This window comes from Danio aesculapii, chromosome 20 (genome assembly GCF_903798145.1).
Source record: "Danio aesculapii chromosome 20, fDanAes4.1, whole genome shotgun sequence".
Taxonomy (NCBI): domain Eukaryota; kingdom Metazoa; phylum Chordata; class Actinopteri; order Cypriniformes; family Danionidae; genus Danio; species Danio aesculapii.
In genome coordinates this window covers 29,821,014-29,842,561 of record NC_079454.1, presented here as the reverse complement: position 1 = coordinate 29,842,561, position 21,548 = coordinate 29,821,014, and the positions used below count along the sequence as shown (strand labels likewise).

The window sequence follows — 21,548 nt, the reverse complement described above, 5'->3', positions numbered from 1 at the left end:
TGCGGGCTTAGCTGTTTTTACCATATTTGCGTTTAATATAGCAGAGTCATTTCTGAATGCAGATATACAAGTCAGATATGGTTGCTTATATATTTTGTTTCACTTTTTTATTATTATGCAAGAGAGAAGAAAAAAGCGAGAGAGAAAAAAAACATGCAGAGCCAATAGTAATGGGGCAAAACAAAACAATACAAACAAAAACATAAAAAAAATACAAATAGACAAATACATACAATACAAATAATCACTTATAAATGCATATATACAATATACCAACCTCTATGGGGAAAAAAGAAAGCACCTTTTATCTTTGCAACCAAAATATTTGCGTGTAAAACTCATTTCTCTTTTTATCATTGCAAAAAAACTACTTAATAAAACCAAAATCTACTTATTTATTACACGAAACCATTAAAAAAATCAACAAATTCAACAAAAAAGCAGTCGTTTTACTAATTTGAAGTGAGATTGTGATCTGAAACTTGTATACATTTTGATAAGCATCAGGCTTACTCGAAGTCTAACAACGTTACGGAGACTGATGTCGCAAAATAGCAATGTGTGTTCTTTCCCATCCAGGTTTCAAAGCCAAAATCTTTGCAAGGTTGTGATTTTCATGTCATATGCAACTCTCTGTCTGTAACCACATCCTTCATAATACAGCACATCTCACATGAGAGGCCAATGGAAGATTCTTGTTTCACAAAAAACAAGTCTCAAACCTCAATGTAAAAGAATAAAATATTTTTGATTATTTCCAGTTGGTCCTCCTCTAACGTTTACATGTCTCGTAATGTCATATGAGTTTTTTCTTCATGAGAAATTGTATAAGATAAAGGATTCAATGAGAATACTACCAAAAACACAACTGACCATTCACAGTTTAATTCTACGGCAATTATAGCTATAATAATAATAGTAATAATAATTGAACTGCATTCATTCATTCATTTATTCATTTGAATATTTTGGATTTTTAGCACATTATGTAAGTTGGTAGTTGATACTAATAAAGCAGTGATCTAACAGTAATTAAAATGCATCATTATCATTAAAGTTCATTATACGATCATTATACATCATTAAAGTTGAAAAGTTCAACAATAACAGGATTGGATGTCAGATATGCAGTTTATTTATAAAGATATTTGAAAATGTCTTGATTTTGCCAAGATGTTGGGGGCATGAGCACCAGGACAATGCAGTGCTCATGAACATACAGAGAACAGACTTACCCCAGACACTTCTGGAATCTTCCACAGTCTCTTGCGTGGTTGTTTTGGGTATATCTTAAGCCAAAATTAAGGTTTCAGCACTCTGCCATTTATAACAATGGCTTATGTTCAATAAATAATATGTCTGTATATCGTGACACGTGATAAAAAAGGTATCTTTTTCATGTTAAAACAAGTTTTGTCCTAACAATCTGTGATGGCGATGTCCAAAATATAAATTGAAAGGAATGTTTTGCATTGTGGCAAAACAACACCATAAATCTCGATGACCTCAATCACCTCAGGTCTCAACCTGACTACAGTTTGTAATGTAATGTAAATGTAATGTGTGTATTTATATAGCGCATTTATTGTGTATGGCCAAACACCCAAAACACTTCACCATCATGAGGGGCGGTCTCTCCACACCACCACCAGTGTGCAGCATCCACTTGGATGATGCGACGGCAGCCACAGGACAACGGCGCCAGTGCGCTCACCACACACCAGCTATAGGTGGAGTGGAGAGACAGTGATAGAGCCAATTCAGTGGATGGGGATGATTGTGAGGCCATGATTAGTAAACGCAGATGGAGGGGAATTTGGCCAGGACACCAGGGTTACACCCCTCCTTACGAGAAGTGCCATGGTTTTTTTAATGACTACAGAGAGTCAGGATCTCGATTTAACGTCTCATCCGAAAGATAGAAGTCATCTGGCACTTTGGAGAGGTGTTCTCTTCATGGATGAATCTCAATTTTCACTCTACTGGGCAGTGCAGATGGTGGCGTGTGAATGAGCGGTCTGCTGATGTCAAAGTGGTGAATTGAGTGGTCCATGGTGGCGACGATGAGGTTATGGTATGTGCAGGCATATGTATTGGACAATAAACCCAGCTGCAGATTATTGATGGCATTTTGAATCCGCAGTGAAACCATGATGCTGAGGCCCATTGTTGTGCCACTCACAAACAGCACCTGATGTTGCAGCATTATAAAGAATGGCCACATGTTGCATGTTGCAAGTATCTGTACACTGTATAATCTTGCATGTCCAGCAGACTCACCGGACATGTCACCCATCCATCAACTTCACACAGCCATTGAAGAGGAGTGGACATGTTCTGACATATTAAATACGTTGTAATGTTAATTAAATAACCAAGATCAGTTTTATTTATAAAATGTTATTGTATTATTAATAATAGTATTAAATTACAAATAGTTTATTTTATGTTATTTTATATCTTCCTCCATGGTCCCCCCAAACACTTCCCAGCCCCGAGTTTCTGCAACTGCCCGAGCTGCAGCATGCTTGGCCTGTCAGTACCCATCAGCTGCCTCGAAAGTCCTACAGGTCAACCAAGCCTGGGCTTCTTCTTCAGCTTGGCAGCATCCCTTACTTTTGGTGTCTACCACCGGGTTCGTGGATTGCAGCCACGACATTCACCACAAGCCTCATAGCCACAGCTCTGCATGGAGTTGGAGAACATGAACCACTGGGTATCAGTGTCTCCAGCCTCCCTCGGGATCTGGTCAAAGTCATTCCAGAGGTTCAGCCAGCTGTTCACAGAAGACCCTTACAATAGTTTTGGGCCTGCCCAGTCTGTCTGATCCAACTTACCACCAAGTGGTGATCAGCTCTACCCCTCTCGTTACCCGAGTGTCCAAAACATACCGGTTGGAGATCAGTTGATACAAACCACAAAGTTGATCATAGACCTCAGGCCTAGGGTGTCCTGGTGCCATGTGCACTGATATACACTCGAACATGGTGTTCGTTATGGACAAACTGTGATTAGCACAAAATCCAACAACAGAACACCACTCGATTCAGATCAGGGAGGCCATTCTTCCCAATCACGCCTCTCCAGGTATCACTGTCATTACCCATGTGGGAGTTGAAGTCCCCTAGTGGAATAAAATAGTTCCCAGTCTGAACACCTTCCAGCACCCCTCCCAAGGACAGCAAGAATGCCAGGTACTTTGCACTGGTCTTTAGCCCATAGGCATAAAATACAGTGAGAGACCTATTGCTGCCACAAAGACAGCTTTACACATTGCACCACTGCACCGCCCTATATTATTCATTTATTCATTTTCCTTCGGCTTAGTTCCTTTATTCAGGAATGAACCGCCAACTTATCCAGCATATGTTTTACACAACGGATGCCGTTCCAGCTGTAACCCATTACTGGAAAAAACATCCATACACACTCATACACTACAGCCAATTTAGTATTTGTATAGCGTATGTCTTTGGACTGTGATTGAAACCGGAGCACCCGAAGGAAGCTCACGCGAACACAGGAAGAACATGCAAACTCCACACAGAAATGCCAACTGACCCAGCCGAGGCTCGAACCAGCGACCTTCTTGCTGTGAGGCAACAGAGCTACCCACTGCACCACCATGTCGCCCCTGCCCTATATTATATAATATTATTCAGTCATTCATTTTCTTTTTGGCTTAGTCCCTTTATTAATCAAGGGTCGCCACAGCGGAATGAACCGCCAACTTATCCAGCATATGTTTTACACAGCGGATGCCCTTCCAGCTGCAACCCATCACTGGGAAACAACCATACACTGTCATTCACACACATACTCTACGGACCATTTAGCTAACCCAATTCACCTATACCACATGTCTTTGGACTTGGGAAACCGGAGCACCCGGAGGAAACCCACGCGAACATGGGGAGAACATGCAAACTCCACACAGAAATGCCAACTGACCCAGCTGAGGCTTGAACTATATTATATTATATTATATTATATTATATTATATTATATTATATTATATTATATTATATTATATTATATTATATTATATTATATTATATTATATTATATTATCAATAACAGCACTTCTGGTGAGATCAGATCAATTGTGTTTTCGAAGTCAGTTCACTCAAAATTGAAAATTCTTTCATCATTTCCTCACCCTCCACATGCTATAAACAAATTTGACTGAAAAAAAAAAGCTGGAATCCAGTAGCCACTGACTTGCTAAGTGTTTTTCTTTACTATATATGTCAATGTTACCTGTACCAATATTGTTCAAAATATCTTCTTTTGTGTTAAGTGAAAGAAAGAAACTCATAAAGGCTTCGAACCACAAAAGGGGAGAGTAAATGATGAGTACATTTCCATTTTGGGGCAAACTATTCCTTTAATCTAAAAAGTTTACACCTGTAAGGCATTTTTTACTTCATAGTGACATCTAGTGTTGAAGATAAGATACTTGCTATACATTGTGTTTGGAAATAAATATTAAAGGTGTCTCTACACTTCATGATAAAACTAAATTAAAATAATAATTGCTCTATTATTCCAATAATAATAAAAATAGTTTTACACTGTTACTTGCATTTGTCTAATATAATGTTACTTTTTATATAATGAAGCACTATGACAGCATGCATCAGTATTACTAATTTTACTTGTATTTGTTGTATATCATCTGTGCACTGCATTTCTCTGAAAGTGAAGCTGGTGGGGGAGATTAAGCCCCCTCAGGAGGAATGGGGGAAGGGACTGCTGTCGGGTCAATGCAGATTGTCTGAGCTCAGAGCTGCAACCTACACAAAGCTGCTTTTTAGGGCAGTCACCCTCACCCTCATCAGACTCCTGTACTACACTAATGTTGAGAGCAAACTGTTGGCACTACAGAAATGGATCATTAGTAATGGAGGTAGACCATGAAGAATGACTGAAAGGAGTTTTGCCCTCAGGACCGTAATGGAATGCCTTTATTGACACTCTTGGTTTGCATATTTTATTTGACCACAGTGGGCAAAATATGGGTTTAGAAAAGTTACATGGCCTATTTGACCCGGTTTGAGTTTCATCCTTCTGTTGAACACAAAAGAAGATATTTTGAAGAATGTTGAAAACTGGTAATCATTGACTTCCATACTATTTTACTATGTAAGTCACTAGTTACAATTTCCAGCATTCTTCAGAATAATTAATTTAGTTTATACTCTTTTTTTTTAGGGTCTTATTTTAGGGTCTTGAAAGGTTTTCTGTGGTAGAGCAAAGGTGATAGATGTGTGAAAGGATCACTGACTGTGTTTGTGTGTTTGCACGAGTCCCCCTGTTTGGTACTCTGACCTTGTGGGCAGTGAACACAACTATGTGCTTGTTTTTACCCTTTTACTGATCCAGCAGCTCATATAATCCACCATTTAAGCTCCTTATCTGTAGCACTATTTTGAGGAGAGAGGGGGAAATACACTATCTGCCTTGCTTATAGGGAGTCTGACAGCTGATCATCATTGACCGTTTATTTACATCGTGCACATTTTCTTTGAATATACGTATTAAAAAAGGAATAATATTGCGTGGTTATATACAACAACAATTCATGCCACTTAAAAATCATCAGCTGTATTTGATCTAGATCAGGGGTGCACAAACTTTTTCTTATGAAAGGGCAAAAACCAAACTTGGTTGAGGCTAGTGGGCCGAAGGTAAATATAGTTGCCATGGGTAATTTCCAAGTTTATTTAATAATGTTTAGAAATGACTAGAAAACCTTTATTGCTTTATATTAACCAATACAGGTTTTTTTTTACATTTAATAATGAACGTATTACAATAAAAACAAAACAATCCCATTTATAACAGAATTACACTAGTTTTTGCCTTGATTTGCTTGCTGTTGTCTTCTGCATAGTCCTCTATCGGTCGAGTGACAGTATTTACATTTTTAAAAATCTGATTCATTTACAATGTTTAATTGAAACTTTTTTTGTATTGCAGCAATAAAACAAACAGAAAGGTTACATCAAATTAGAAATGACAATCTCTGTGTTAAAGACGTTCACCCCGACCCTCTCCATCATACTCACTTCTCCTCTCAGATTGGATGGTGGGCCAAATCAAAGGTTACAATGGGCCAACTTTGGCCCGCGGGCCCTACTTTGGGCATCTCTGGTCTAGATAATTGAATAAAATTACAATATTAAATGTTTTCCCATATAATTTAAAGTCGCTCGATCACAGTCATAACAAAATCAAAGTTGTTTGTTTGAGGATTTTGAATTATTATTATTATTATTAAGGAATCTTTTAGTGATTTCTGGTCATACTGGTGATATTTGCGTTTTAAAATTCAAGTACTAATGAATCAAGATTGTGTTTTCTTAGACACAGCTTTACATTGTTATGAATAACACTACTATTCAGGCCCATAGCCAGGCGGTTCGGAAGACCCACCCCTCACTGACAAAGGTCCAGAATTTGTCCCATATGAGGTCATTTGTTTTATTTTGACTGCTAAGAAGTCAATTGAAAAAGGCTTTAAGATCAAGTGGAATCCTTTATTATGTTATTTGCTGTTTCTTCGGTGAGACTTGGCCAATGCTAACAAATATTTATATGCTAACAAATAAATATCTCATTTTACAATCTGACACTATTATTAAAAATAGGATCAGTTCTGTTTTAAAATGCATATTACATTAAATTTGTCAAAACAAGTTTTCTTCTGAAATATTTTGTACAGAATTATTATTATGCTTTAATACAGGTGTGTGATAAACAATCACATCCACAATAACGGCCAAAAACATTGTTTTTATTCTCAGAGATATGTATAGAATTATTATTAATAAAGTATAAGTAAAAACTGACATACAATCCGTGCTTATCTTGTTTGTTTATTGCTGTCATTTTAAACTGTCATCAAGTTCACGTTTAAAGTAGGTTGTCAGAGTATCCACTTTTTGTGTTTTTATTGTTATGATAAAAGTACTAAAAGAAGAATATTACCTATTGTCTAAATATTTTTATAGCTTACAAGTACTCACAAATATTTGCAGTATAAGTGACCAACATATTAGTCACAAACAGCTCTGAGCAATTTCCACGTGTCTTGCTGGTTAGGAGACATGCAAATGAACTACAATTACCACAACCCATTGCCACCATAAGGGCTTTCCTTCAACCCCATGTAGAGACTCCTCCCAGAAATGCTGCCTGGGTTTTGTAGTCCTACACAATAGGTTCGTGGTCACATCCACCGACTGCGTAACTCATACAAACGACAAGTCCCACGATGCTCTGCGTCGCAATCACAGACGTGACACGCCACGGTAAATGTCCGTGTGTAGGCGAGTCACGTGTGGGGAGTCCGTTGATCTCGTTTCGTGTAAGCAGTGAATCTCTCCTGTTTGTTCATTTGATTTGGGCCCCGTTTCATGTTGTTTTCAAAACAACATTTCGTGTAGATTTATCTATCTTCGCCGAAGAATGAGCGACAACGATGATATCGAGGTCGACAGTGATGTGAGTATAGTTATTTTTGTTTGTACTCTGCATGTTTGAAAATGAAACCTCTTGTATTTTCGATACTTAAGCCTCAATACGGGGCTAGCCTGCTAGCTAGTTAGCCAACCAACCTAGCGTTTGAAATAATTTCCCAGCCAGTTTAATGAGAATATCCAGCCAGATGAGCGATTAAACACGGGGGTCGAGTCTATACTCGTCTCCGTATGTGTACATTTGCGATTCTGTGTACTAAAACAGTGCATTGCATCCATCAAATAGCCAGTTAAGTATTACTCTTACAGCTGTAGCTACAATTGTACTTTCTGTTCTGTTTTCTTACAGGAAGATTCACCGAGATTTCACGGTGTGGTGCGTAATAAGCGGAGCAATTAATCCAGTTTAGCCTTTAATGCTGAAAATATCGTCTCTTTTTGAGATTAGCTACCATATATTTCCGGGTAGGTACTGAACGCCGACTGATTTGCATCGGTGGAAGACAAAACAATATAGGATGAAGCCTTAAAAAGGGGGCATGGATGTGCTGGATTCGATGAGCTCCGGGGTCTGCTTGTTTTGGGTGGTTCGGGGAGCTCAGTGCTCGACAGCAGGGCACTTGCTGCAGGAGGGAGGGAGGGAGGGACGTTGGCTGAGCCAGAGCCGCATCCACACTGCGAGTGCGCGACGCGAGCGTTTGAGCTATCGCGTCGCGCAGAAAGCCAGCAGCGAGATCTCCGTATCCGAGCATTCTGCTGTGTCGTGACGCTCGCAGTGTGTGTGTGGCGCAGTAGTTAGACGATGGAAAGATACGACGGGAGGGTTATCACTTGAAATATATGGCTTTCACATCAATGGTGTCTTGTTTTTGTTAGATCAGACCGTATATGAATAAATAAGCAACATTAAATATTAATACTGAACCTATGGAACATCCCCCTTACCGATTTTTAAAGGCATTTTGTAAATTGTCAATGTTCTGATAAAATAAAAAATTATAGTAATGCACATTTATCCATATTTCATATTAAAAATGTTCACAGCGTTTAATAGATATTCTGTAGCTCTTACATTCTTAATTTAGAGCTTAATGTTAAATATGCTGAAACAAGTAATATTTAATCAAGCAAAAATTGACACATTAAATTTAGCTTTGCAATATATTGAACACAAGTTAGGTTATGCTTAAAACAACCACAAGTATCTGTCAAAAGGAAATGAAAATTGATAAGTTGCTTTTTTTGAGCTCAATGACAGATGTTTGTTGTTTTAATCATAAGCTCACTTCATTTTGATCCATTTCAGGATTATATCTCATGTCATTTTGCTTAAGTAAATATATCTTAGTTTAAGGATCTTTCTGTATTTTATCTGCAAATTAAGACAAAAATACTGAGGATAATCTTTTAACAGTGTGATAAGAACATGTATATATATTCTGGTTATTGGAAATCTAGTTATACAATCTGTTTTGTTTTGTGAAATGATTAAGTTGTAATTGAAGATCTGTACAAGTTGTATTTTTTTAATTGTGTTCACTGTCAATTTAGAGAACCTGTTGAGTTGACTTATGTGACCCTGCAACACTAACCCAGTCTTATGTTGCATGTCATTACCCATATATATCATTATATGGGTACATAATAAATGTACATTATAAATATTTATTTTATGGTAAAATTCATTATGATATGAAGCTATTTAGTAAATATACCATAATCAAAACTCAATTTTTGATAAGTAATACGCATGAAACGTGAAGCATCTTTTTTTAAACCCCCAGATTACAGATGTTCAAATTGCTGTATCTTGGGCAAATATTGTCTTATTTGGACAGTATACAACAACGGACACCTTATTTTTTCAGCTTTCAGATAATGCATGAGTTTCAATTCCCAAAAACAGACTTGTCACTGGTTTTGTGTTACAGGGTCACATATTGTGTCTTTTTATAATATATATATATTTTTTATTTGGTCAAAGTATGAAAATTACCTTTATAAACCTGCAGAAACCTTGTGGTAACAAATTGAGTTCATGATGCAGTTTTATTTTTAATGGTTTTTTTAAATGAATAAAATTTCCAGTCTGATCAGGGAATTTTGAGGGAAGTTGATTTGTCAAGCTTTCCTTAAGTTACTCATGCATTTGAAATGGCTTTTGAAAAAACAACACAAACAGCAAAGAAAACTCTAGTAACACTTTTTCTTATGACATTCAATATATTCATTTTATCTTTATTAAACAGAAACATTTGATGTAGAAATATAGTGGTTTCTTATGCAAAATACTGATAATTGCAATGTTTAAATGAGCTTGACAGATGAAACTGTTAAATGTCTCTGAAATACTGGGCACAGCATAAAATGCAGTGGTAAATTTAGCAATTTGGCCATCAAAAGGTCATAAGTCTTTTGTTTTGTATATATTTTACAAAACCTATCAGCGTTGCGTTCAGGAAATTAGATTTAGCTTTCATTTTCTGGAATAGAACCACAGTCAGTTCTCTACTAAAATGTTTACGTTCTGTCGGTGTGGTGAGAAATCGAGTCCCTCTCCCTGCAATCGAGTCCAGTTAGGACCCCAATGGATCGATTTCTTATGACATCAGCGCCAATAGTTAAGTGCGCCGACATATAGCACCATGGTGCTAACGGTGACCCAAGTTCGATTCCTGCCTCGAGGTCCTTCGCCGACCCTACCCCTCTCTCTGCTCCCAATGCTTTCCTGTCTGTAACCTCAACTGTCCTATCTCAATTAAAGGTGAAAACCCCCAAAAAATAATTATAAAAAAAGTTTAAGTTGTATACTGAGGTCGTTTAAATGTTGATTTGCAGCCTGTTTATATCACGATTTGTCTGTAATGCCCCTGGAAATGGGCTTGTAGATCCCTTCAACTAAGATTGACAGACTCTATTACTTTTAACCTCTGCTAAAAGATTAAATTTAGTCCTTTTTTTTGCGTTTGTGTTTTTGACCTCCTAACTTGAAAATATATTTTTGTTTAAGTGAGAAATTTCTGTCAAGGTTTACTCCCATTCCTGTTGTCCAAATCCATACGGCTTTTACTTCTGTGGACCAAAAAAGATGTTTTGAATGACAATTTTTGCCCACACAATGAAAGTTAATGCAATCCAGATTGGCATCAGACTTCAGTGACATTCATTGAACGGACCAAAAGACATAATTTGTGTTTTACATTTAAAAAGTCATACAGGTTTTGAACAACATTAGGGTGAATAAGTGAATTTTCGATTGAAGTATCACCTACAATTGCGACAGGTCAGTCTTTGAAAGGGGTTCACAGCGAGACCTTTAAAATAGCACTCGTCACAAAGCGGGCTTGTTTTTACAGGCCTTGAGTTTTCATTGGGTCGACTGGAGACACAAGGTCTGCAATGTCCCCAAAGTCCTGTTTATCTCCCTCTTCTTTTTGTGCTGGGAGGAAATATTTTTTTTATCAGGATGTTGAGATCATAAGACAACAGGAGCGCATGTTGTGCTATAGTCAGAGAAAGCTTTCTTCGACAATAAGCCTTGTCGTTTTGAGTCCTTCATGCCCTTTATGTTATAGAATTAGGGGGTTGCTGCCACGTGAGGTTTGTTGTACTTGCGTGCAGAATAGCTCTTTAAGTGTTGAGCAATTGGTGGCCACCTCACATGGATGTAACTCAATCCTGACACTGGCGGTGTACAGTGTATCCTTTTAGACATCAGACAAACAGCCTGGATCTGCCAGTATTGCTCTGGCCACACCTCAAGCTTTCAGGTGCCACATACACACTGGAATGTCTTTGTGCTGTCTGGTGGCACTTCAGCATTAAGATACCTGCTTTCGTTTTGTCTTTTTTTTTTCCATGGAATGCAAAAGAGGCACTTGTTAATGAGTCACTGGATTCGAAACAGGTTTTACAGCTGTGCCTTTATGTAATAACAGTGTCCTGGCCAAACCCAGTGACATTGGACTCCAGTGGACCAGTTGTTTTCCTCTGCTCCAACGAGACCTTAAGCGGTTACAATATTTTTTGTTATAGTCTAATAAAAGATGTTTTGATTGACATCACCATCTGGAATGAACAAAATTATAATCAATTACGCATAGTTAAGGAGTGCTGGCAAAAAGAACGAGTAGGGGAAAACGGAAATCATACATCTATTTTCTTAATCTTCTTTAGGTATTTATAAACACTTGAGGGAATATGATACTTTATTTTTTATGCATATGTTAGTGTTCATGCACAATCAAATTTACAGCCTTTCAGAGTATACTTTATTTTCGTGGCATCCTTGAACACAAGGACAGACATTTATGTGCAAATTTATGCTTGTCCAGTGTTTGCAGGGTTTTGAGGGTTTTGATTAAATTATTTGTACTCATTTAAATCAGTTGTGCACATTTAAAAAAGGCCTAACATATGCACTTCTCAACAGGCATCCGTTTTTTTTAGCATTCTTAAAATCGTGTACATTTTTTACTGCATTGTATGGTGCAGTTTGGTTCAGTATGGCTCACTTTTTGGGGACTTTTTTTTTTTTTAAAGCATTCCATAGTATTACTGCATTACCTAGTATTTTTTTTTTTGTTCAAACTCCCAAGCACCCCAAAACATGATGGATACACACTGCTCATTATTGATTGGTCCAAAAGTAATCTCTACCAGCAGCATTGGATTTGTTATGAGACTTTAAACTTACTATAATTTACTAGTTAGTTAAACTAAATTAATTATACACTACTAAACCATTTTTACACCACTGTGAGGAAAAAGACCTGAACTGGCAGCATCCTGGTCAATTAAATAGGTTTATATGTTCCTCTCGTTGGTGATTGAACAACAGATCCAGTAGGATGGGAACCAGACCCGGAAGAGTTTTTCAGAAAACCATGAGAGTTTTTCAGAAAACCATGGCAGTATATGTAGCGCAACTATATGGCCCATTTCCACTGAATGGTACGGTACGGTTTGGTACAATTTTATGGCCGTTTCCGCTGTCAAAGGTACCTAAAAGTGAACCATACCATACCACTTTTTGGTCACTCTTACAAAGGGTACCAACAGGCCAAAAGGGTACCATAAAGCCTGGTTTATACTTCTGCGTCAAGTGATCGGCATGACCCATCTAGGCCCACGCGGAATCTGCATGTGCAGAATTCCGCAGATTTGTAGCCCATCATTAATTCTGTTTATTTACTTGAGTAAATGTTTGTAAATCTATATTTATTCAGTTTTGAAATGAATTTCAGTAATATTATTGACTAATAATAAAATGTAATCTGATTTGTAAACAATGCAGTTTGTACAGTAATATTTTCTGTCTTTTAGTAATCTATTATATGAGAGACTTGCTTTGTTTACCAAATAAAGTGGATCTAATTGGATTTGCATTTTAAACATTAAATAAAAGTTAAAAAGATAATATTTTTTATTTCACAATTTATAGTTTTAGTTATGATACTTTCAAAATAATTCCACAGAAATCCGCAGATTTTTACCAAAATTTTCTGCAGAAATAGCAAAAAAGTCTGCAGATTCCGTCCGGCCCTATCCACGGCGCATGCAAGGCGCGTAGCTGTGCATTCATACTTCAGCGCGCTGTTTCTGTTGCTCTGCAACAACACTTCCAAAACGCTAGTTGGCAGCTAGCTTTTTTTCTGAATGCTTCATTAATGTACAAGTGGTTCAAACTCGCTCATTTTTGAGCACCGTGTCGTAGCATACGCGTGCGCTTGACGCAGAAGTAGAAATCAGCCTTAATAATAAACGTTGTTTTTGAACCCAAAATAAGGACTAAATGTATGCTGTGTAGTTTTTCTGTTACTTGTAACATATCGTAGAGTGTAAGGGGCTGTATGTGTTCATATGTTTTATTTATTTATTTATTTTATATAATTGCAGATGTTAGAGTAGGCCATTTTGCACTGTCATTGATCTGCAGTTATAATCAAATCATGTTCATAGAAAGGTTAGTCATGACCATTTATACACAAATATTTATGATTATAAAGCATCTGTTTTGTGAGAAGAGCTTCTCATATGATATGTGAACGACCCGTACAGCTTTACTGTGACATTTTCTCAAGTAAAAATGATGTCGTCTGAAACTTTGTCGTACACCACGCCCACCAAAAGGGTACCCTTTTGGCAATGGAAACGCAAGCTTGATAAAGGTGACCCGTACTGTACCTCTCAGTGGAAACTCAGTGGTCCAATAGTGATATCACCCACTGCTTTAAGCAGTACTAAACTGCAGTGGTAATGCAAACTGAACCGAGCTGTTCCAAACTGTACTGTACCAGGCAGTGGAAAAGCAACTTTAGTTGTTCTTGTTCCATATTCTTCCTTTCTTTTCCAACTCAACTGGGCTGAAGAAAGTAATGCAAAAATCATTCAAAGTGCAATGCGCACTCTAGTTTGTCATGATGCTAGAATTTCTGGAATCGGTACTGACATTTTTAAAACGTTCATTTCCCGATAACATTTGAGTGCATACTTAAACACTGTTGGTTGGCCATTGTGTTCCCTTGTTTAACAGAAATGACTGTGATTGGCCATGAAGGTCACCTGTTTACCAAGCTCAAACACAGATGATTGGAGTGATTCGAAGCTGCAAAGATCAGTCGATCTATCAGCGGATTGCATGTATGCGAGCTCATAGACAGACCAGTAATCGGCGCTGCTTTGAAATGCTCCAGTATCCCTGTATCTATGTGTGCCAATCACAGCGATTTCTGCCCAGTGTGTTCAGCACAAGAACACACTGGCCAATCATTGTTTAAGTATGCTCTCAAACAGTGCTCAAATGTTAGTGGGAAGTGGACATTTGTAATACTTCAGTACCGATTGGTACCAAAATTCCAATATCGTGACAACACTAGTGCACACTGAATTTACATTATATTTTCACTCAGAATAATTGGCGTGTTGCATGTATTGTTTACTGTGATAATGATAAAATTCTCATCAAATGGATTGTATGTAAACAAAGACTTTTGGCCTTTCGGTCAACAAAAAGGAGAATGTAGTTTTTAAATCTATAACAAAATTAAAAAATGTTAAACATTAAATGTTTGCTTATTGTTAACACTATTACAAATGGCACTATGACAACTGAAGAGGCTGAAGCCGTTGTGATTCTCTCATTGCAGGCAGACAAACGGGCACACCACAATGCGCTGGAGCGCAAACGTAGGGACCACATCAAAGACAGCTTTCACAGCCTTCGGGATTCCGTTCCCGCCTTGCAAGGGGAAAAGGTTGGTGAATGTCATTGGTAAAAGCATGAGGAACACAAGTAGACATAAAGGATGTTTGTTTTGTGTGCTGCTTGACAATGAAATGTCTGTTGTTTTATGCTGAAACGGTTGAATTTTTGACCAGTCTAAATGCTTTCACGACATGGTTAATGTGGCATTTCCAAGATGATTGAAGTTTAGTGAAGGTGTGAGTGAGAAGTGTTAGGAGAGTTAAGCGCACAGTAGATCCAGAATGATTGATGTGATCCAAGTACAGGCGTGGTGCCAGGAAGCCATTACAGGGGGAAATGCGGTTTCTCCTTCCTCTTGTGTCTTGTGTCTGAAACAGAGGGCTCAAGAGTCTTGTTGTTTGACCCTTAAGATAGAGTTTGTTTATTGTGTTTATTTATGCTGTTGATGCAAAAGTGCCAGGTTTGAGTTAGATTTTAGTCTATGAAAATTTGACTCAAGTCATAAGAGTAGGAACGCATGCTTGTATTGGTTATCAGCTGATGTTAATTTACACGTGTTCATGAGACGTTTTATTCAAAGTGACTTGCAAATGAGGAAGATGGGTGATTTATAATAGTGGTGATTAAAATCGAGTATTACTTGTTATACAAAGTTTTAAATATTATATAGGCAAGGCATTGCTTGATTAGTGTACGTTCAGCTGTGCTCCATTTTTACATGTCGATTCGGATAGTCTTGCTGTTGGTGTGGTTAATCTTTATAAACCCTAATGACTTGGCTATGACAAAATAGCTATTGTCAAAATGAATACTATACATTTATAATGAGATGCATGAATTTAATTTAGGTAATCAATTAAATTTCAAAGTTTGTAGTATTTTTAAAAAATATTTGCTTGTAATTTTTTTGCCTTATTGTGTATTAGACAGAGTTTAGGGGAAAGTTCATCCAAAAGTAACAATGTACTCTTCCTTTGTTCACCCTTGGGTTGTTCCAAGCCTTGTTGCTTCTGTTCAACCTCTAAAACAGGACTCAAACTCAATTCCTGGAGGGCCGCAGCTCTGCACAGTGTTGCTCCAACCCTATCAAACACAGTTGATCTAAATGATAAGAGAAGAGTCATGAACACCTTCATTACTGTATATTCACACCGAAAGCAGCCAGAGCGTCAAAGTAGCCAGAAGTCATTCATTTTCAATGGGAGCCAGTGGCGAGGAGCAGCGTGGCGTGTCTTCGCCGGTGTGGGTGTCGAGGATAAAGTTGAAATCAAGTCAACTTTATGGTGATGAGCAATGATGTGGTTCAGCGGTAAGCAATCAGAATGTAGAAGCCCACCACTTGAGAGGAGTTTAGAGAACATAGTCACTGTGAACTTTGGTTCCGACCACAGTTGTTCCCTAGGGTTTAGTTATTGCAGTCGCCGGATTTCCAATTATTTGCAGTTTTTTATTACAGGAACGAACATTAAAAAGTTACTGCTGAGTTACTGATGTGCATTAAAGCATGAATCTCATGCTACAATACAAAACAGTATTGCTGCTTTAGAATATTTCAGACATATGGACACATAGGATAATTAAGTGGAGCAAAGCCACACCACACACAACTTGATCTTCCATTGTTAAATGATTTTGATAAAAAGTGTGCAACATTTTCATGGTATAAAGCATGTTTTATGCGGAAATGTACTGGTATGATGTGCGACAATGGCCCCCATAAATGTGAGATCAATGTAGTGAATTTTGACGCTCTTGCCGCCGGAGCTGAAGGCAGACAGAGTTGTCGCAGGGTGGCGAGAGTGACCTTTGACGCTCTCACCGCTTTTGGTGTGAATGCACAGTTAGTTGGATCAGCTGTGTTTGATCAGGGTTGCAGCAAAACTGTGGCCCTCCAGGAATTGAGTTCGAGATCTATGCTCTAAAAATGGAGAGATTTGGAAGAATGTTGATAACCAGACATAAAAAATGAAAATGTACGATTTTTGGATGAACTATGCCCTCAAGTTGTGTGCTTTCAGTTGTGATTATTTGAATGAAATGACTTTAAGGTTCATGTATGTGCAATAAAACTGCATTCCGTGCGTCAAATTCTAGTTTTTCATTTGTTGCTGACAGCAATCTATCAAACAGGCATCCCGAGCTCAAATCCTAGACAAAGCCACAGAATACATCCAGTACATGCGACGGAAAAACCACACACACCAGCAGGACATAGACGACCTGAAGCGGCAGAACGCCCTGCTGGAGCAACAAGGTAAGTGTAATTCCTTGCTTTTGTTGAGCATTTTGCTGATTAGTGCTGTTGCTGTTCCCTCGTGCCACATCCAAAACATGCTATCTGTTTAATTTCCAGTACGGGCACTGGAGAAAGTCAAAGGGACCACGCAGCTTCAGGCCAACTACTCGTCTTCAGACAGCAGCCTGTACACCAACCCCAAGGGCAGCGCCGTGTCGGCCTTTGACGGCGGGTCTGATTCCAGCTCCGAGTCCGAGCCGGAGGAACAGCGCACCCGGAAGAAGCACCGCCCAGAGGATAGCTAAACCCTGGATCCACAAAGTTCTCCTCTGAGGGGAGGGAGAGTCACAGCAATGGCCTGTTTCATGTTGTATTTTGTGTACCTCAATCTCCCCAAACCACCTTGATGATCATTCTCTTTCAGTGAATGTCGATTCCACGCCTGAAGAAACTCGAGAGCGAGGGACGTCCGCTAAAGGAGGAGAAAACATGGCTAGTTTTTACTCTCTCTCCCTCTCCGACTGTGTTCGTCCATCTTGCGTCCTGGCACACGCAACAACAAACGATGATTTTAAACCCAAAATGAGGCAGCTTTGCAACTTAAGGACTTGATGCTTTGTTTTTTTTTGTTTTGGTTTTTGTACCCTTGTCTACAATCCCTCCAGGTTGAAATCCCAGAGGGCGAATGAGGCGTACAACTCCTAGCACTGCTAAAATATACGTTTTTGTTGAATATCTTAAAGCCTGCTTAGAACCTACCCTTAGATAAATTGTCCTGAGTGATTTGCCTTTCTAAATATTTGTTACTTTTCCATAAGGAATGTTTTTGAAGCATCTATCAATGTACCCCCTTGTTAGACCTATGGGATGAGTGATACATTTTGACGTTATCGATAAAATCCCTTATTTTAAAAAAACAAAGAAAAAAAAGAAAATCAACATGCTTTTGGGAGGGCTGCTGAGCTTGTGTTGTATTTGTTGTTTTAGCCTGATGTAGTGAAGTTTACAGGTTGGGGGGGAAAAAAAGATTTTTTTTCTTTCTAAAAAAATGGGTTTAAAAAGTGATGATAAAGCATATATTTTGCATCTGTCATCTGAGCCTCCCAAACATGCATTTTATGTATTTCACTCCATATTGGGAATATAAACGTTCCAAATGTTTCCCCTCCACAAAGATAGTCAATATTGAAAGAGTAGATTCATGTCGTGACTTTTAAAGGTAAATGTTCTAAATGTTCATTGGAAATTTGACCGCTGCACACTGCGAAGGTTGCGTTTTGAGTGTCTAGGAGACGTGTGTGTGCGTGCGCGCGTGTGTATATCTTTTACCATATTTTCCTCTTAGGACATCAGTAGAACAGAGTAGGTCTTTCTTTGTCTGATTCCATTCCATGGAAATTACAGGTATGTTGTACATACTGCCAACAGTTGTCTTGCAAGTTGAGGCCTACCTTTACATTGAGAATATAAATAAAACTATTTTATCCTTTACATATGCTGTGTGCTTCCTGTATACCAGTGGTTCCTAGTCATTTCGACTGTAAGGCCTCTTGTTCAAATCTGAATTTTTTTTATTTCTCTTAGAGAAAACCACATTGTCTTCACATTAGGCCTGGGCGATATGGCAAAAATGCTATCTCTAATTATTTTCCATATTGAATATTAACAATATATATTTTAATATCAGTTAATGCTTCCAGATTCAAGAGTATCCCAATAATGACTGAAGCCACAAAAAGGGCCCATTAAATAGCATAACTTATTTACAGTGGCCGTAAATTTTTGGCAGCCGAAAACTCTGTGCATCTCTAATATCAACACACTTCTAGATTCCAATTGTTGCACATTTCTGCTGTGTGATTGGCTCTTAAATCAAAGAGTAGGAACAAAAAGTCCAAAGCTTATTGTTGTTGACATTATCGTGATTCGATATACTATTGTTTATCGGCCCAGACCTACTTCAAGTTAATCGAATGTAATTTTTGTAACCTTTCGTGTGACTGATATGAAAAGTGAATACATGAACTGAAATCCAAGTTATTGGAAGTCATTTTACTTCGTTTTTGAAGAACCCGAGGATTTATCGCGATAATACTGCGATTGTAGTTTTAATTTATCAGCGCTGTGCAGTGATGTATACCTTCCCAGATGCCAGTGCGCGACTTCCTGTTTGAAACAGCGGCACGTCCGAAGTGATACGTCAGAAGAGCGGCCAAGCACGATACACGAACCAACGCACAACCAATGATGACACGGTGAAGAAACATACTTATATTAATGTTTTTATTGTTGTTTTATGTGCACACAAAAGTATTCTCGTAGCTTGATAATAGTCCGGTCTGTTTCGAGGATGTTTTTGTGTATTTTCTTTTATACTTTGACCTTGCTGTCAATGGAGGATGAAGGAGCTCTAAGATTTCATCTAAAACATAACGTACATGTGTTCCGAAGAGGAACGAGGGTTTGAAACGACATAACGGTGAGTACTTAATTACATTACTTTTACATTAATAGAATATAAGTAAGCCTTGCAGAGTGCTAGTGAAATGTTTTGCGACAGTTCAGGTTTTTGATATTGATAAACAATTAGGCACGCTCCATTATACGATTCTGACGACAACCTTGGATAAAAATATCTTAGTATTGTGTTTACTGCTCTAAAATAAGTTCTTTTTAAAATATCCAGATAAAAAAAAAAACAGTTTGTTGGTTAAAATGTAAACCACTGCACTGTTCAGGTACATAATCTGATTGGATGAAGGTGCATAAATGATATATTTTTCAAATGTAGGCTGAATCGTGTGGGCTGACCAGTAGCTTTTGATGTGGATAGTCATTTGCTGCTGGAGATACTGTTGTCCTAAATAAATAAATAAAATAGTTTTTTTTGACATGTAAAACAAAACCAAAAAAACTTACATATACCACATGAACAGTATAAAATGTGTTAGTGGTTTTAAAACCTTTTTTCTATATGAAATCTATTCATCAAATGTATCCTCCCTTGCCTAGTAACATTTCAGACTAAGTTCCCTAATGCTGAGTTCAGACTGCATGATTTTCAAAGTAGTCATGCCGACAACTTTGCCCAAAAAATGTCCCACAACCAAACACACGTGACTAGTGATATGGAAACAACGCTAGGTCACTTATTATATCTTTTGTTATGCACTACATAATGAGAAAGAAGCCTTTAGTGGGGTAGAACATGTACTTATTTTGCTCACCTGGCCTTTGGGAATTAGCAATTTCTCCTCAAATTTTTTTGACCCGGTTGTGGTATTGCTCAGATGACACGTCAAACAGACACGGGTGCTCCTGCCAGATTTCCACAAAATTTCCCTTATTTCTTGGGTTCAAATAAACTGAAAATGAGCGCTTTTACCTTCTCCCCCAACCTCCTGCTGGCCTGCAGTTACCCATACGAGTGGATGCTATTTTCAGTCAGAACTCATTTCACACGGCATGATTTGAATCACCAACAGCTCCAGATATTTAGCATGCCAAATATCTCACGGGCATCTGTGACTTATCGGCGATTCGCATCTTTTATAGTTCACATTGTGTGATTGTTACTCACGTGAACGAGCACCGTTTTGCCTGTTATTTCAGGCATTGGTCGGCGATTTCTCAACCTGTCAGCGAGTCAAAAATCAGGGCTAAATTCATGCAGTTTGAACTCTGCATTAGTAAAATTACAATGGTTTAAATTATAGTTGTATATTAAATATGTTATTTTTTGGTGTATACTGTACATTCCACTCGTAACCACAGTTTTACAACAATTACCATGTCAAAATTATGGAGGGTGTAACAAAGCCATGATTTTTGTTTGTAGTAAATGACTTCTTGGTTTTTCCATTTTCAACAAGGAAAATATTTCCAAACAAAGGAAGAACCAAACATTTGTTAAACACGTGAAAGAATTCGCTTTTCAACGAATCATTTGAATCATTATGAGTAATTAGGGATTCAGTAGCTATGTTTCTATCAACAAATGTGAATTAACTTTATGCGCAAAACTGGAATATTGCGTAAAAGACGTGCGAATAAAGCAGCGCTTCAATCCAACAGATCAAAGAGAACAAAATGGTCAATTCCTGATTAACTGGCACCAAATATCAACAGTAAAAACTGACTTTACTGCGGTAGGAGGAGCTGTGTGAATCTTTTACTTATTTAATAAATAACTTGCATCTCAGAAGATAATGCCGAAGCGTGGTGGCATTTGAAGACATGAGACACGGAGCACACACTCTTGACAGTTTTGGAGGTCATTAATAATATAATAACACTAATACTGAAATAGTTAAGGTGTTTTATAATGACTAAAACAACATTTCAGATGCTTAACAATGTGCTCAGCCTGCTGGTTTGTCCATTCACACACATTTTTATCATCACATGATCTCTTGTAACAAAATCACATGACCTTTATTAAGGCGCATACTGGAATTTGTTCGGTAAAAGTGTTTCCATCATAGTTTATGTGCATCTTTTCTTATGGAATAAAAATGTACTCAGTTATGCGTGTACGTTTTATTCTCATATTTTCAGAATGTCTGCACATCTTGTCGTTTCCATCCACTGATTTTTATGCGCATTTTGGATATCCGCATAA

General features: G+C 37.9%; 1 protein-coding gene across 4 annotated transcripts; it reads left to right on the top strand.

Annotated features, from left to right (window-relative positions):
* Nucleotides 1–7,340: 7,340 nt before the first annotated feature.
* On the top strand, nucleotides 7,341–18,418 carry max (myc associated factor X). Of its 4 annotated transcripts, none has more exons than XM_056480916.1 (5): nucleotides 7,341–7,509; nucleotides 7,834–7,860; nucleotides 14,633–14,740; nucleotides 16,822–16,945; nucleotides 17,045–18,418. In XM_056480916.1, exons 1-5 carry the CDS (start codon nucleotides 7,474–7,476, stop codon nucleotides 17,230–17,232), a joined length of 483 nt encoding a protein of 160 aa, XP_056336891.1. In that variant the 5' UTR covers nucleotides 7,341–7,473; the 3' UTR covers nucleotides 17,233–18,418. The 4 variants fall into 4 exon arrangements, with proteins under 4 accessions (XP_056336891.1, XP_056336890.1, XP_056336893.1 ...); XM_056480915.1 differs by having other exon boundaries at nucleotides 16,807–16,945; XM_056480918.1 differs by lacking the exon at nucleotides 7,834–7,860 and having other exon boundaries at nucleotides 7,342–7,509.
* The last annotated feature ends 3,130 nt before the right edge of the window (nucleotides 18,419–21,548 follow it).